The sequence below is a fragment of the Saccoglossus kowalevskii genome, chromosome 10 (genome assembly GCF_978046115.1).
Source record: "Saccoglossus kowalevskii chromosome 10, keSacKowa6.1, whole genome shotgun sequence".
Taxonomy (NCBI): Eukaryota; Metazoa; Hemichordata; class Enteropneusta; family Harrimaniidae; genus Saccoglossus; species Saccoglossus kowalevskii.
In genome coordinates, this window is record NC_140650.1 from 386546 (window position 1) to 404334 (window position 17789).

The window sequence follows — 17789 nt, forward strand, 5'->3', positions numbered from 1 at the left end:
ATTAATTACGTACCACCAGAATTTACGAAATTAAAAACATTTGAGTCTGTTGGAACAAAGTCAAAGTCAAAATTGTCATATTATCTCCACTGACGAAGGTGTTGGATCGTAGGCAAACTCTCGATGAAAATCACTTTCCGCCACGATGCATTTGAAGATTTGACCTGCAGCAGCGTCCTTTGACCTAATGGGTCAAGTTGGTTATTAACCAATCAGAATGTTGTGTTGTACTGACGCAATTCTTTGGAAATTCATGAAGACTTTCCGGTTAGGCAATGCAGAAGTGAATTATCGATGTCGAAGTACGATCTGTTGGAATTGATTTCAGCGAATAAATTACATGGTTTTTCAAAAAAACTAGTAACAAGCCATTTTTGAGAGGTAAACTGAATATGGCATGAAATATTTACCGCATTTTACTTGTATTAACAGGTCATTGTCGAAGTGTAGTTTATGCACGGTTACAGTGTTCTACGCATTCACAACCTGTTCACAGCAGTCGATATCCACACTGTATCATATAAAAACGATTACCAAGATTCGTTACGCAAGACCAAGTATTAAATTAGTTGCATTTTGAAGGGGTGTCGCTTTGCCGAATGTGACCCCAAATATAAAAATTGTGCAAAAGTGGGGGAAGGGCGCTTGCCCGGGCATGGGTGCTAACGCGGTCGAGTACGGTCGAGTACGGTAGATCATACATGTTGGGATACATGTCCTGACCGTTCGTGAGTTCCTGAGTCTGTCTGTTCCACCGTCCATCCGTCCATGCGTCAGTCTGTCCAGAGTCGTATTTCAGAATCCTGTTTACCGATTCCCTTCATTCTTTGCATGTGCCTAGCACCTTATGTGGGACATATGCACATGTAGTGGTTCAGCGATTCGATTCAAAATGGCCGACTGGAAACCATCTTGTTTTTTGAAAATGTTGTATTTTGGACATGCCTTGTCAGTTGTCATTCAAACTTGGTACATAGATTATACATGTTAGGATACATTTTCATGACTATTTATTTTGCAATTGGATCAAAGATGATCGACTGGCAGGCATCTTGTTTTTTGTTTTTTATGCGGTATCTTGGACGTGCTCTGTCAGTTTTCATTCAAATTTGGCACATACATGTACTTTATACATGTTAGGATGCATGTCCATGACAATTTGTTTCAAAATCTGGTCAAAGCTGGCCGATTGACAGCCATCTGACTTTTTGGCCTTACTACTATATTGCCACAATTTATGTACCCGTTTCATTCGTATTTGGCACAGGGAGTTGGACAAACTTATGTATTTTAATAAATTATTAAATAATAAATTGTAATCACTGATCCTTGTTTATACCACCCTTTCCTTTATCACAACTTTGCTACGCGCTAATGTTATATGCAAATTTTAACGCGCGATGTAGACACGCCCTATATAGTAAAATATCCCAAGGGTTGAAACGCGCCAGGACTGTGGCATGAGCACAACCATAAAGCCGGTGGGCATTTAATTTATTCATGAGATGCATTAATAAACAAGAAATGCTGCGCGCGAATTTTTTTAAATCCGGTGAGTGTAATCTCCGACGCGACGCAACTTCAATGAATCAGTGACTCTTCTGTAAAATGGTTTCTACTTCAAATGTCGTTCGCGTTGCTCTTCGAGATCTTTCTAATGAAAATAATCAAAATAACAGCAGCACAATTCATGGGAAAATTGTTTACTTCTGATCATGTGACAACAATATACAAGTCATTCTTTGCGATAGAGGTCAAAGATGGCAACATCCGGTTTCCGGCTTAACGGTTGTGCTCCTGCCATGTCGCTCGATCGCAATGAGTTTTAATTTGACAAATATTCAAGTGCAAATGCAATTGTGTCACTTTCTAATGCCATCCATGTCATTACAGATGCCATATATGTAAAGAAAACGAACTTTGAAAGGTTCGAATGCGTGATTTTATGCTACAGTCCTGGCGCGTTTCAACCCTTGGGATATTTTACTATAATACGACGTGTCTACATTGCGCGTAAAAATTTGCATATAACATTAGCGCGTAACAAAGTGGTGATAAAGGAAAAAGTGGTATATCAGTGATTACTTGAAATCGAAATAAGGAAGGGGGGTAAAAGAAAAGTTATATAACAATTTATTATTTAATAATTTATTAAAATACATAAGTTTGTCCAACTCCCTGTGATATCAGTGTGTTTCATAATCAATAACGGACGCCCGTTATTGATTATCAAAGATGGCCGAATTACGGCTGTTTTAATTTTTGGCCATATTACTACTACACAGAACACGTGTTTTGATGAAAATAAACAATCTGTTGTATACGCCACTTGGAAATCAAGTTTCAAGAACGCGCTCGCGACAACCCCTCCGCTTTAATATGATGAGCACAAAGAGAACTTTCAAACATTTAACGGGGACTGTCATTTTCAATGACTTGTTATGTATAATGCTACAAAAAGTTCGTACAAAGGTAGCTACTCTATCTGATTCTCTTTGAATACTTTTAATTATATATATATTGTATGCATTAATTTAGCAAATAACCACTTGTTCTTGTGCAGATGTGTTGTAAGTAAAATTTAATTTATAGTAACGTTGTTATTAGGTATTCATTGAGAAAACTAATAATTTGCATGACATTGCATTAATATACATGTACTATATATACCGGTAGTTTATAAAATCTGGAGAATTTACTACCTGCAATAATCAAATCTATGGTCTTTCTTGGACATTATAAAATAATATGTATTTACAAGAGCTTTTGTAACAGTTTTCTTTTTCCTCTCAAAGTCGGTTCATCAAATTGCAACATATTTTCATGTTATTACCACAGTGATAGTTTGATTTCATCCTGGACTATTGTTTGCCCATAAAATGTTAATCAGTTTTTCTATTAATTAATAATTATATTATTAAAATGGAATATCTAATGGTTTTATCATATTGTACATAAAGTACTACCATTTTATTTGATTGTAATTGTTGGCAAGAAATATGGTTTTGACAAAATTGCTGAAATATCTATGTGGTATGGTAATATTTAACCTTTTCTACTCTACCTCAGAGTAGATAGTGTACAATATTGACTATACTGGTGAAGCTGACCAGCTGGCTAGCTATGATATTTACATAGTGTATTAAAAATAGCCTGATAATAATAGAACGGAAGTGAAGCTGTTGGTATAAAATGAAATGTATTTTACTGGAACTCTTTGGGCTGTGTTTGGTTATATCACTGAATCCAAAAAAATTGTAATTAATATTTTATGTGACCTTCGATGTAACCATGTAAATTCTCCATATGCTTTATCCAAATTATGCATCTTCAATTGTGTCCTTATTATACATCTTTCATTTCAGTCCATAAATGTTTGTTTCCATTTAGAAAATTTGAACATGTATGCACTTATGATAGATAAAAATGTTATTAATGTCATTTGAAATAAACATTCAACCACAGGGTTATGGTTATGCTGATGTTGGGTTGCATCTTTTCTATTGAATTAATAAACAGATACACTGATTAAATATGAAAAATATTCATCTTGGCATTTTGGGAGATTAATTTTCATGTCATGGCAGATTCATTGTGAATCCTAAAAATCAATTCATATCTTTGTTACTCTGCTTCTGGCCATGAGCAGTTTGAGTTCAAAACCCTTATGACTTGTCAACACATTGGTAACATGTTAACCAATGACAGTTTAATAGTTATACTGTGCTATCAACAACAACAAAATCAGTTTAACTCAAATTTCATTTCTTCCAGGTCTATAAAAATATTTAACTTTTCAGTGTTTTTAAGAGTTTAACTGATTCAAAGATCCACATTTTTTATTAAGAACAAATTATCTGTATCGATACTAATCAGTTTTTTTCCTCATGTATGTTATTACTATAAATTGATTTAATTCATCATAGGCAAATTTTTGAGAATTGTGGATGTAGTCCTTAAGACACAATACAATCTTTCAATCAATCTTGGTTGAAATTGCTCTCAATTTATGAAATAGCAAACCTATCCATCAGTGTACAGTTATTTGTGTCTACACAATTGATTCAGTTAAATTAAACAGAATAAAACAAACATGTTACTATTTATTTCTTTATTGCATGATTTATAATAATCCAAGAAAATATTTATCTTTCAGTTTCACTGGTCCCTAGTCAATGGCAACTGTTGCTGGAATCAAGAGTTAGATCCCAAAGTAGGTTCTAGAATCCACAAATCTTATTTTCTTAATTACTATCCAGTTATTTAATTAATAATCACTTCACTAACAGTATATCACAAGTTCATTTCCATATCACATATTAACAGTTTGGCTGTCATATTTTCAAGGGAAAGTAATCTATATACATTTGTAATCACCATGGTACAGTTAACACTTGATGGATGGCTGAAATGTTTGATCTCATTAGTTTTAGTTTTTCCTTCTATGTGTGCTTCTACTTTATTTGATGTGTGTATAGTAAACTTTTACTGCTCTACTTGACAAGTTTAAGAAATACATGTTATTGAATTGAAATTGCAGCTTGACATCTGTCACTCAAAATATTGAGTCTCAAATAGAAATATTCACCCTGGTGTCAGTCAGTATTCATTTAATGATTATCTTCCTGTATTCATATCATTTTGTTTAGTACTTTTGTTTGTTTAAACTGTAAATTACTTGTTGTTGCAGTATTCTAAATATGTTTGCCTTATGACACAGACCCATTTTATTTTGATTGCCAGAACATGGTATTTGTTCTGTGATTTTATGTATTTCTTACATAAATCAAAATGTCTATTAGACAAAAAAAATAATTTTTTTCCTATTTTGTCTATTTTCGTGTTTTTTTTTTGGCCAGAATTTTCGTATGGTTATTCAAATTGATTTCTGATAATAAACACTTATCACATTACCATAAAAACTGATTTTGGCTGTCTTTAGCTAACAACATCTTAATCTATTTTTATAGGACTCTTAAATGCACGTGTGGTTGTAATACAATATTTTTGAGGGTTTTGTTCTATGTGGAGAACAGTTATTTTCTTGTAATATGTTGCCTATACTGTATCAGTCATATTGTAAAACTACTACAATAGATGAAGGAAGACACCAGAAGTCAGAGAAAATGATAACATCTCTTTTAGGTGTGAAATATTGACTCAGATCCTGTAGAATATGAATCTTTACAAACACAAATTAATGGTTTACCGTTCTAGCTTGTTATCGTAATATTTATTTGGTCAGTTCATTTTATCACTTGAAACATTTTTCACCTTCAGTGGGGTGTAATTTATGTTGATAACGATAGGAAAGGGCAGGTGGTAGTGAATATGCTTAGACATGAATACATGTATATTAGATGTCAGGATGTTGCCAGGTTTTCATTTGTTTATTCAAGTACTGGTATTTGTGGTTTTTTGTGTATTTGTGGTATTTCTTAGAGTGCATGCTATAAATAATGCATATTTTTAGTGCACACAATAGTTACCGGTATTACAAGTTTTATCTGGCCACCTTTGGATCCTCCTTTGGTTTTTTTTGGTAAAATTGTGATGTAACTCAGAATCATTGGCATCTATTTTTAGTGAACATTTAATAACCTAATGTACATAATCTGAATTAAGTCATTGAACATGAAAAAGTGCTCAATGTTGCATTTTCTGAATAATTTTCATAGGAATCCATGTTAAAGTCTTATTTCATTAAAAATAATTAGCATTTATCAGAGTTTCCTAATTTGTGACAACCGTAAATATCCAACTTCACCTTGAAAATTGTTCCTTCTCAATTCAGAAGATCAAGATGAATAGTAATATAAATACCGGTAGCTCAAATATCACCATTTTCATGAAAGTTTGATCTGTGTCTTCTGTGAAAAATAGTTAGGTGAACCATATATTTTTCCATATTGGTTTTGTGAACAGCATAAAATAAAACCATATTAATGTACAACTCTGCTAACTGCTTAAATATGAATCCAATTCATCATTGTGTATATATGAAGAAGTAGAGTGTGTATGTGTTGTAAGAGTCCCCCAATATCTATTTTTCAATTTAAAATACACGGAATAGCATTGGATTATATATTTTTATTATTTAAATTCCATAGAAAACAATTTACTGCTGTTGTATTCCCTCCCATTTTGTATTGTTAATTCAATTGTAATTAAGAATTCAAAATATTAATATCACGAGCACAGCTGACAAGCAGCGTCTCCATGAGGCATGACACTTTATCGATCAATCAATAGCTGTCTGTTGTATTATCTTTTCACATAATTTTCACTTTTGTAGTCAATTACAATTTCATCCTTTTATTGTTGTTTTATTTTATTGTCTGAAAAGAATTGATGTAATACTTTTAGAAATCTACATGTATTCAATGATTGTAGTGATGTCATGACCTTTGATATTTCATCATATTGCACTAATTCATGACAGTCAATAGATTCCATGTTGTGAAATTTGGCACCTTGTGAAAAGATCCCAAAGGATATGCAGTACATTTTGTATTTATACTCCCGGCAGTGCTACTGTGTTCTCATGTTAGTCTCATGATAATAGACTTCTGTGAATTACTGCTTCAGGTAATGACCTCGCATGTATGTTGTGTACAAATATTTTTTACTCAAAATTTGTGCATGGATTAAAAAGTCTATTCTGGTTGAGACAGTATTAGGTACAGAAAATATCTGATTATTTGTTTGTGATGCAGGATTGCTGATAGTATTTAAGTCAGTGAGTGATTGGGAGCAAGGGGGTGGTTACAGAATTGTAGTTTTCATGCAGTTATGTTATCTGATGTTTCTTGCTTTACAATAGCATATCAGTAATTGTAACCATCTTGGTTATTTTTAGCTCAGCTGTCCGGGTGATTGTCCGTCAGTGCCCGTCGTCGTCCGTGTCAATGTTTTACCTTTTTGAAGTGCAATTGCATTGATATTACATACATAGGTACTACATGTGGACCTCTCTCAGATTTATTCATTTCGTGATATCTTCAATTATCTGATTTTGATGAATATTTTTGGTGAAAAGTTATATTTTTGAATTCTTGTTGAAAACAGCAAGTCCGATTGCTTTGATACATATTGTTCATTTTCTAATGATATCTTCAGTTCTTTAATTGAAATGTGCATTGCTAATAGCGGAGCTATCTCAGCCGACAGGCTGCCTGTTAGTTGTTTCCTATTCTGAATTTATATGGTATAAACTCTTTATTTGCTCTGCTGTCGACTTTGTCGAGCGGAGCTTATCATATGAGTGATTGTCCGTCGTCGTCCGTGTCAATGTTTTACTTTTTCGACTTCTTCTTGAAAACTACAAGCCTGAATGCTTTGATACTTGGTGTATATGTACCTTGGGTAGACCTCTCTCAGATTTGTTCATTTCATAATCATATCTTCAATTCTCTAATTTTGGTGAATATTTTTGTAATTTTTGGTAAAAAGTGATATTTTCAACTTCTTGTTAAAAACCGCCAGTCCAATTGCTTTGATATATTATACATATAGGTACTGCATGTGGACCTCCCTCAGATTTGTTCATTTTCTAATGATATCTTCTGTTCTTTAATTGCCATGTGCATTGCTAACAGCGGAGCTATCTCAGCCGACAGGCTGCTTGTTATTGTACTGTTTTGAAATTGCCTTGGCAGTTATTTGTGGAAATATAAAAAGAAAGATGGATTCTTTCTTACTGTGTCTCAATTGCTTATATTACTGATTTAGTAAATTATATCCTTTCAAAACTTTCTACCCTATAGAGTATTGTATATTGATAGTATATTGATAGAACCAATATTTTGTGGTGGAAGATGACCATAGCAACAGTATAGTCATTCTTCTGAGTTTCATATTGGTTCAGAAAAAAAAGTATACACATTTCTGCTCTCCATGGGATCCATTTGTAATCTATTTAATATTTGTTTATTATTTTAATTCTTATTTTTGTGCTGGAACTACACACAGCTTTGATGTGATAAATTAACACATCACTTGTTGAAAACCCCCATGGCTAGCCAAACTGAATGGGGGAAAAACAATGCATTAATGCTAATGAATGAATGAATGAATGAATGAATTAATGTATGAATAGATTTGCTTAAATTGAGGATGTGGCCATGTTTTGAGCTGTGAAAAAAGAAAGATGGATTCTTTCTTACTGTGTCTCAATTGCTTATATTACTGATTTAGTAAATTATATCCTTTTAAAACTTTCTACCCTATAGAGTGAAAATTCACTTTCTATTCTGATGGTTGTTGCCACATGCATGGATATTGACAATTTATTTGTGCACAAATAATTATTTACGTGACAGCTATAGTATGAATAACAACCTTGCTGAACAATACATGAAAACAAATGTTGTTGAAAGTGTACTCGGTCAAGTATTATTTGTATTACATTTATTTAGTGTACCATTTCTAAAAGATGTATCAAATAATCTGATTGTGTTTTCTTACTATTTTCAGTTATAGATATGCATACATGACAGAGATTACTTTAGGTGCTTAATATGCTTATGCATGCTATGAATATAATAAAAAAATGCAATTTCATTAATAACAACCATGATAATCAAGTACAATAATTAATCATCATATGAAAATTTATTTTCACTTTCTCCTACTGTATAATATCTTGCATTTACCATGTTGGCTGTCTATTCCTTAACATTACACTTTCCTTTACTGTGAATTCCAAGACTAAATCACAGACTGCTTTGATCATTTTATTGCAGGCTTCATACTTTTTTAGTCCCCGTTCAGGCGCAGCCTGAAAAGGGGACTTTATAATTCAGGTTTTGTCCCTTTTCCGTCTCCAACATTTTCTCAGAAATTCTACAGCAGGTATCAGTGAAACTTGGCAGGTTGATGAACAAGTGTCTTCCGAGTATGCACGCAATTTTTTTTCCAGATCTGAAAATCCTAAGTGGGTCTTTTTAATGATTTTTATCAAACATTACCTCTCCCGGCAACATTGACAGAACGTCTGCGCATGCTCAAAATAAATTAATTACTGTAAAATACTTTATTTTTGCTTGCAACATTTTTTTGCTATTTTCGCTGAAGGAATGTTTCAGTTAAAATAAAATCCAGCGAATATTCCCTTTTTCCTACATTTTACAGCCAAACTTGTCAAAAATCAATGAAAATAAATTCAATACAAAAAACAGCCAGAAAGTCTTTTCAGCGAATGATAATTCCAGCTGAAATAAAATATTTTACAGTAAATTAGATCTGTGAGTAACGCTATGGCATGTGATTTCTCCATTGCGTGCAATTTATTATAGTACTGTTTATACATGTATTCTGTTCGGCTCAGTGCTCTCATTCACTAGTTACTAGAAGAACTAGTAACCTTATTTGATTTCAAGAACTTCAAGAAGGCGGCATAAGAGACGTGTTTGCAAAGGTAAGTTCTCCAGTTTCAGCAAAATTGAATGTATTTTGGGGTAGGATTGGTGTACATTCCGTGACGTACGTACGTACGGACGTGAATATTATGATGATTGCCAGCTTTATATTCTTGTGAAAAGCCAAAAAAGCAAACAATTGTCTCCAATCTACGAAAATAGTTCGTAAATATTGTATACCCTGTCAAATTATTGTACACGGACGATTAATTCATGGAGACATAGTTTTCAAGTAAATCGTTATCCGGTCTTTTGCTTGTGTCACGATTTCCGAAATATCCACAACTCGGGGGGGGGGGGGGGGGGGTGTCCCTGTGTCGATCAACTTATTCATTATATATTAGTAGGTTGCCTATGATTATATTCGTATTTTTATGTTGTGAGCATTAAACTGTTAGTTGTAATGAAGATTTTACCGATCTTGTGCGATTCAATATGGCCGATGTACAGTGAAAACGCGTGTATGGACGGTCGGGCGAGTAGTCTGCAACGGAACATGAAATCGCCCGGCATTTTTCAGCATTTTTTTTTCGTTTTTTTTTTTCGTTTTTTTTTTTTTAATATTTTAGATATTTCATTCACTCCTGACGCCTTAAAGAATCTAATTTATACTTTACCATAGTCATTGACACCTATTGTAAATAGCCCGAATCGTTTCGACAATGAGCTGTTATTTCTGTTATTTCGGTAATTCACTACCGCGTTGCGTTCACTAGAGGTCACTGAACGGTCATTAACATATTTAAATGAGCCACGTGTAAATGAGAACATGGCGGATATTGTATCGCTTCGAGCATTTACATTCGATCGAAATCATTCGTTCATGATGAAACCAAGTTGAATATTACTTCCAATTCATAAAAATTCAACAAATTAAATTTTTTTGCGTTATTATAATCAAAAATAATGCATATTACATTATGTGAATTTTTGGGGGAATTCAATTGCAACATTTCGCGATGCCCATTAACCAAAGGCCTTTCACTCTTCTCTGAGTGTGACACCTAAACCAGAGGTTTTATGGTGTATAAACTGGCACTAAATGAAAAGGCTGTTGAACCTTATTCAAATTTATAAGTACATGTTATTATGCATTTCATTATGAAAACTGACTAAATTAAATGTGATCTTATTTTTAATTATGATTATGATTTATATCAGTAATGACGTTTTCATCCAATATTAATTGTACAATTGTTAAAATGCCTACCTACACATTTATTGTTTTTGTTTCTGTTGCCCTAAAATAGACATTTGTAAAAAAAAATTTAAAAAATCATGCTTGATTAAAATTAAAAAAAAAAAAGATGTAGCCATGTAGCCCCTTCCTGTTACCTGTTTTCAACTTCTTCCAAAGTAAAACTGGCGAAGTCTTGTAATTGCCATACAATCATCAACTGTGGGAAAATCTGTATGTTATTGAAAATCTTTATTTTGTTTGTGAATTAATATTTGAAATGGCGTAACAGTGCAAAATATTCTGATGACACTACACTGCGCATTTATGGACAGTCAGTATCCCAATGCGCGATCACAGCTTACTAAGTGGTGATGGTGGTTGAAATGGAAAACTGAATACAAAAATCCAGTAACATCTCAAACGAATTCCCGTCTGCTGTGAATGCATGTTTCGTTACATCAAATAAATAACCCAATTTTATGATAGAAGCTTGCGATCTTGTGCCATACAGGGTCAAGTGATTGAGCAATAACAAATGTGACTTTATGTATTAGGTCATTGAATGTATCCAAAAACATGGTACTAATGATCTGAAATTTCAGGAGTGCTCGCTGAAGGTTTATCAATCTTGCGTATTGTCTTGTTCTTTTTCAATCCTGCATTTCAGTTACTAGAATTCATACTAAAAAAAATAGTTTCTGTTCTTCTTCTAATCATTCGGCCACTTTCAAAAACAAATATTTTTCCATGGTCGAAATGCAAGAAGAATACAAAACTACTGTGATTTCATTGCGATACCTGTAGGGCCATTGTCAATTAGTTCGCCTGATCAACACAGCGTTATACATAGGACTGATATTGAATCACGGAGAGTCAAATCTTGTGATACTAATCTCTAGAACCAACTCAGATTGGTACATATGTCTTATGAACCCACATGTGTATATCTTTGACTATACTCATTTTAAACTTTTTTTTTTTTTTACAGTGGTGCTGTGAACTGCTTCAATTTCGCAAGGCAATTTTTTCTGGGTTCCTACAACATGGAGTGTCAGGGACTTTATTGAAATGTTGTACACAAATTTCATAAAATCCTGAATATATCTAGAAGTCAAAATTAAATGGTTTACAGTATTTTATACCCATTAATAATAATTGAAATGCAATAATATCACTGCACTAAAAAGACTTCAAACAATTATTGTTACTTCTCAATGAGCAGACCAACCTTTACTTGCTCAGAAAACATAGCTTTTACATTTGTTTAAATTATCAGATGTTGTTCTATGTACAATGAATACATTTTAAATAATAAACCTTACTGTGTTAATAACAAATTGTATTTGACAACACGAGAATGATTCTGATGCCCAGTGGTGATGTTGAAACAAACTCGGGTCCTGGTAATATACTAAGACCTGATTAACAAAGAAGTCATGTACATCAAGGTTCACTCGGATTTATGAATGCAGTTTCTTGAGCAAGTATACATTTCAGGGGGGTTGAATTATAGGTTCAATTTCCTTTTTGGTGATACACTATGGAACATAAATGAAAATGTGGGAAATACCTCATCAGCTTTAATTAGAAAATATGTAACTGATTTATGGCAATATAAAGAAATGATGAATGTAATTTAAATATATGTATTACTGTTTTCATGCTGCCGATACAAAGGTTGAATAAACATTATGTATGACAAATAGTTTTGTTGCACTTGTGTACTCTGAGATTCTGAACATGGGTCAGTGGAAGTTTTTAGTTGTCAGTACAAAACTATATCATCGGAAATCACTTTATGATGAGTTGTAACCACAAAGAGTACATATTTATACACCTGTTTGCAGATGTTCCTTGTACAATTTTATAATCAAATAACGGGGTCTGTGACATTTCATGTCTTGTTTATTTCAGATTTATTCTGTTTGCAGCAAGAAAAATGTGTTTTTTTGTTATTTCTGTTATAACCCATACTTAGTATAAGTATAATGTGATATTTTGTTCCGCTGCCGTCAGAGCGTAGCTTTTCACATTACCGATTATCATCAGCATCAAGGGCAAGTCTACTTGCTTTGATATGTAGTTTTTAAGTCCATTTTGTGCTGATATCTTTAAATCTCTAATTTGAATGGATATTTTTATAATTTTTGGTAAAAAGTGCTTTTTATGACAGCTAGCTTTGATATTTTATACATAGGTAGACACTTTGGATGAACCTCTGACAGATTTATTCATTTTGTGATGGTAACTTCAATTCTTTAATTTTAGTGAATATTTTTGGCATTTTGAATAAAAAAAAAATGGCTGTTTGGCAGATTTGTTTTTTTCTTGATGACAAGTTTAATAATTTCAGCGAATATTTTTGGTAAAATATGCTATTTTAAACAGTATAGCAAAGCTGTATCAGTCGACAAATTGCTTTTTGTATTGATGTTATGTGTCATTCTGAGTTGTGGGGAGAGGCCATGTGCGCACACACACAACATGCTAAAATATTAAATAATGGGATCAGTTGACTTTTTAAATTAAGTCCTGTCTTTCCTGTTGATTCAAGTTGCAAGCTACTGTAGTCTAATCAGAACACTGGACATGCCTTTTTATCATGCATGAAATCTCTTTTCCATGCATGTCAGAAGCAAGTTTCCTGCTTGATAGTCATTACATGTGTCTACAGTTAAAAATTATTTTCTGAGGAACTGATATTTAATTTTACTTAAACCTTTCACAAATGTTAGTCAAATTTGCTACAGAATAATAATCTGTAGATTCATTGCCTGACTATTTTTGAACCCATCTAACATGCCAATATTTTAATTGTATTCACATGTACGAGGGAAGTGGTTTTTGGCAAATTTTATGTATAGACATTTTACTGACGTCAACAAGAACATTTGCAAGTGACTTGAATAGAAATCATCCAATATACATTTAAAAAATACCACTCTTTCCCACCAGTGTTCAAGTATGCCTATCACATACATGTGGTCTTCCCACTCATAACTACATAATATGAATATCAATCTAGTGTTTGTTTCACTTCAACAATACTCCTCATTGATCTCTTATTTACCAAAAATTAAGACTACCTGGTAGTTGATATTGATAAATCTTCATTGCATGTTTTAGAACTATGTGATCAAACTTGACAGTATTTTTCTACATATCATATCTGTATTAATTCTTATTTAAGCTAAGGAATTATATTCATCAATATAGTGAATTTTCTAAACCACTTCCATAATGCAACACTCAATTATCTGCTCTGTGGTCTTTGAGGTCTTTCATCAAATACAACACTTGCATTGGCCAAACAAAATTTACCAAATGATAGTCTTTGTACAGTCTTGGTTGAGCTCAGGTGCAACAATCCTCATTGACTTAATTATTAATTATTGTGGTTATGACTTATTTATGTAGTAAATCCTAGTAAATAAAGCATTTGATTACTTGATACGGTGGACAGATTTTCCTGAATGTCTACGTGCTAGCCTTACTACAGCCTCAATGCCATCTGGCTGGCTGGAATGAAGGTATAAATATCCCATACCAAATTGATGGTCTCCTAGGATTTCTTTATCAATTGTGGCTGTCACTTTCCATTAATGGAGGAATTAGCACTGCATGTTGATGTAGTATTCAAACCCAATTAACTCAGCAAGCACTTTTATAAAATATTATGACACTTGTTCCATTAGTCTGAAATATTGTATTGTTATCACCCATGGTTATAATTATGCTCAAATAATTTTAATATATTGGCCCCAATCATTTTACTTGAGAATTTATTTGAGATTTTCTTGTTAAATGGTAAAAAATGAAATAGCTAATTTATCTGTGTCATGTGTAACAACTGCATAAATTTAGATGCTAATATTGTGCTAGCTTAAATTAATCTGAGTTTGTGTTGAAACTTGTATGGTTCTTGCAACCCTTCTATGTTGGAGCTATCTTGTGAGACTCTTAATGTGAAGTTGCAGTCTAAATCCCTCACTAAAATAGTGACAAATTGATGCTAACTAAAAGACTACTATGTGTAGTGTACATTATTATAGGTGATTGTCTTTGATTGAGTAGTTACATGCAAGAGCAATATTGGGCACTTTTTCAAGAGTTATCTTGTATCCCATCTTAGATGAAAAGCTTGCAAACCCATTAGTGTGTGCTATCGGGAAAAGACATGAAATACTATGAACTGCTGAACACTAATTTTGGTATATCTTTTGTAAAACTTGTCAGATTCATCAATTGTCACAGATGTGCTTCAGTAACACAAGACCCTCTTGTCATGTTAATTGAATATTAAGCAGTGCTGTAGTCTTCAGAAATTATGTTCTCAATAATTGGGAAAATTTGTATGTTGATTAAACAGGGAATAGAAGTCTAATGTTTGCCAATTTCCTTTCATGAAATACAATCTCATTCCTGTATATGTGGTATTTTGCATATTTATTTGCTTTAATACATTCAGTGTATACTAGTTTATATTTAGCTCCGCTGTCGAGAGCAAAGCTTATCATACGAATCCATATGCTACAGTCGTTATCAGTGTCAACTTTTTAGCTCCGCTGTCGACTTTGTCGAGCGGAGCTTATCATATGAGTGATTTTCCGTCGTCGTCCGTATCAATGTTTTACTTTTTTGACTTCTTCTTGAAAACTACAAGCCTAAATGCTTTGATACTTGGTGTATATGTACCTTGGGAAGACCTCTCTTAGGTTTGTTCATTTCATGTTGATATCTTTAATTCTCTAATTTTGGTGACTATTTTTGTCATTTTTGGTAAAAAGTGATATTTGCGACTTTTTGTTAAAAACCGCAAGTCCAATTGCTTTGATATTACATATATAGGTACTACATGTGGATCTCTCTCAGATTTGTTCATTTCGTGGTGATATCTTCAATTATGTAATTTTGATGATTGTTTTTGTCATTTTGGTGAAAAGTGATATTTTTAAATTCTTGTTGAAAACAGCAAGTCCCATTGCTTTGATACTTTACATATTGTTCATTTTCTAATGATATCTTCTGTTCTTTAATTGAAATGTGCATTGCTTAACAGCGGAGCTATCTCAGTAGACAGGCTGCTTGTTTAGACTCCTTCTTGAAAACTACAAACTTTATTGTTTTGATACGTGGTATGTACATCTATGTACCTTGGGCAGACCTCTCTCTGATTTGTTCATTTTCTAGTTCTTTAATTTAAATGTGCATTGCTGACAATAGAGCTGTTTGTTTTTCTTTTTTTGCTCGGTTTAAGTGAAAGGATTTCACTCATTCAATTCTAAGGCTGCTTGTTTTAAATTGGAATGGCTTTAAATGCAATTTTTGTGGTGTTGAGAAATGATGGATTGCTTTTCAAACAGACATTTTTTTTCTTCATACATCTATTTTTATTTTGCTATTAATTTAAAACACAATTAAGAGAAACGAATTCTTAAATTAATCTCATCATTATATAATTAGTATACAACACTATATCACTAAAATTGGAATATTAATTTTATGTGCTGGAATTTGCAATAGTAATTTTTTTTGGCTCAGCTGGTTGCACACTAGATGGATTGTTAATGGAAAATCCTGAGAGCTACCATTATTGACGTCATAACCTTGGCAACCCAGAGTAAGCTTATCAGCATGCATAACAAATTTTACCTGCACACAATCCAGTAGTTGCTTTTTATTTATCTCAAGATCTTTACTAATTCTGATCTTTTACAGATGTAATGCAAGAAATAATTATGCTTAAAATACAAGGTCAGAATATAGGCATATTAGACGTACATATGAACAGAGTATTAAAAGTGAAAATTATTTTATGAAAAAAAAATATTTTGCCACTTACCGTAGTTAAATGGATTTCCTTGGACAATCAAACTGCAATACCTGGTATATTCTGGAAATATTAAATGTCAACGTTTTATTACCACTTTGAATAATACCAGTATGGTATCAAAGTTTATATGAATTTAAAACCATGAATTTCAGTCATCATTTGCAGTATTTCCAGCAGTAAAAATTCAAATTTGACTGACAAGAATGTACATTTGAATTTTATTGTGTATTCTCGTTATTTATGAATGTTCTCAATTTATTGGATAAGATTAGTCATGCAAGAACATCCATATATTGGAATTGTGAATGCAATGAAAAGTTACATTCAAAAATAGTGAAAATTAATGGCAGATTTATGATGAAGATCTGAAATTCTGATTATCTGAATGAAATTCCTGGAAATTGAAGCTGTGGATAATTTTGTATAGTCTACAGCAGTCAAAGTATACAATAACGCATGTAATTTTGGCTGAAATCTTTTATAATTTGAGATTTTTTATTGTTAGCTAGCTTTGATACTTTGCTACGGCTGAGTTGATTAACATTGTTCCCCCACAGGTAATACAATTGCAAACCCAATTATACAATTCTGAAAGGAGGTGCATTCAATTACAATTCACTTGTCAGAACTAGTGTCATGGCTGCTGTTTGTGCTGAAAAATGTAACTAACATTTCCTTTTGACATTAGATTTAATTCAACAATTTGCTTGAATAGACATTTCTAAAATTTAAGTACATGCATAGTTATGGACCCTCCCCTCCCACTAAATTATACATAAAGCACCATAAAGATGTGACCCACTGCTTTGTTCAATGTGAATTATGCTTTCAGTCTATTCTCTATTTGCAGACACTAATGTCTAGGCACATGTATATTGAATACAATGTATAGCTGGTTGCACTGATGCTGGAAAACCTACTTGACTGCCCATATTCTCAGATTCCGATGTTCAGTATTCATAGCCTTACATTTATTATTTATTAAACTGAATTGGTTTAGCCATTCATATAATTTGTAAGAGACACACAAAAATTTTTAAAAAAATACTACTTAGGAGTGGGTTACTTTCAATAGTTTCATGTCTGGCTTATGTGAAGTAGATTGGCAACTGCTAGTCATTCCTCCTCAATATCTTTTCTTGAAAATTGATTTTAATTCATAACATAAAAATTGTTGTTCTTGAAGTGCATAGAGCAATATACTACAATGATTGTGTTTACATGTGAAAGCATTTCAATTTTCATGACAGTTCATGCAGTTCAGGAGCAGATTTTTTGGAGAATATTTTCTTAGTTGCTGAATAAAATCTTGACTTCCCTGATGCCTGGCACACGTGAGAGCCATCAGCTCAGGTCA

General features: G+C 32.7%; 1 protein-coding gene across 3 annotated transcripts in view; it reads left to right on the top strand.

Annotated features, from left to right (window-relative positions):
- Positions 1–17789, top strand: part of LOC100378487 (cytoplasmic polyadenylation element-binding protein 2-like) — a 72399-nt gene that overhangs the window by 21105 nt on the left and 33505 nt on the right. For 2 of the 3 annotated variants that reach the window (XM_085504133.1, XM_085504134.1), the window contains exon 3: positions 4157–4213. The exons of the other annotated variant lie outside the window; for it this stretch is intronic. In XM_085504133.1, coding sequence (XP_085360259.1) covers positions 4157–4213 — 57 coding nt within the window. The remainder of the gene's footprint in view (positions 1–4156; positions 4214–17789) is intronic. 3 annotated transcript variants of the gene reach the window in all.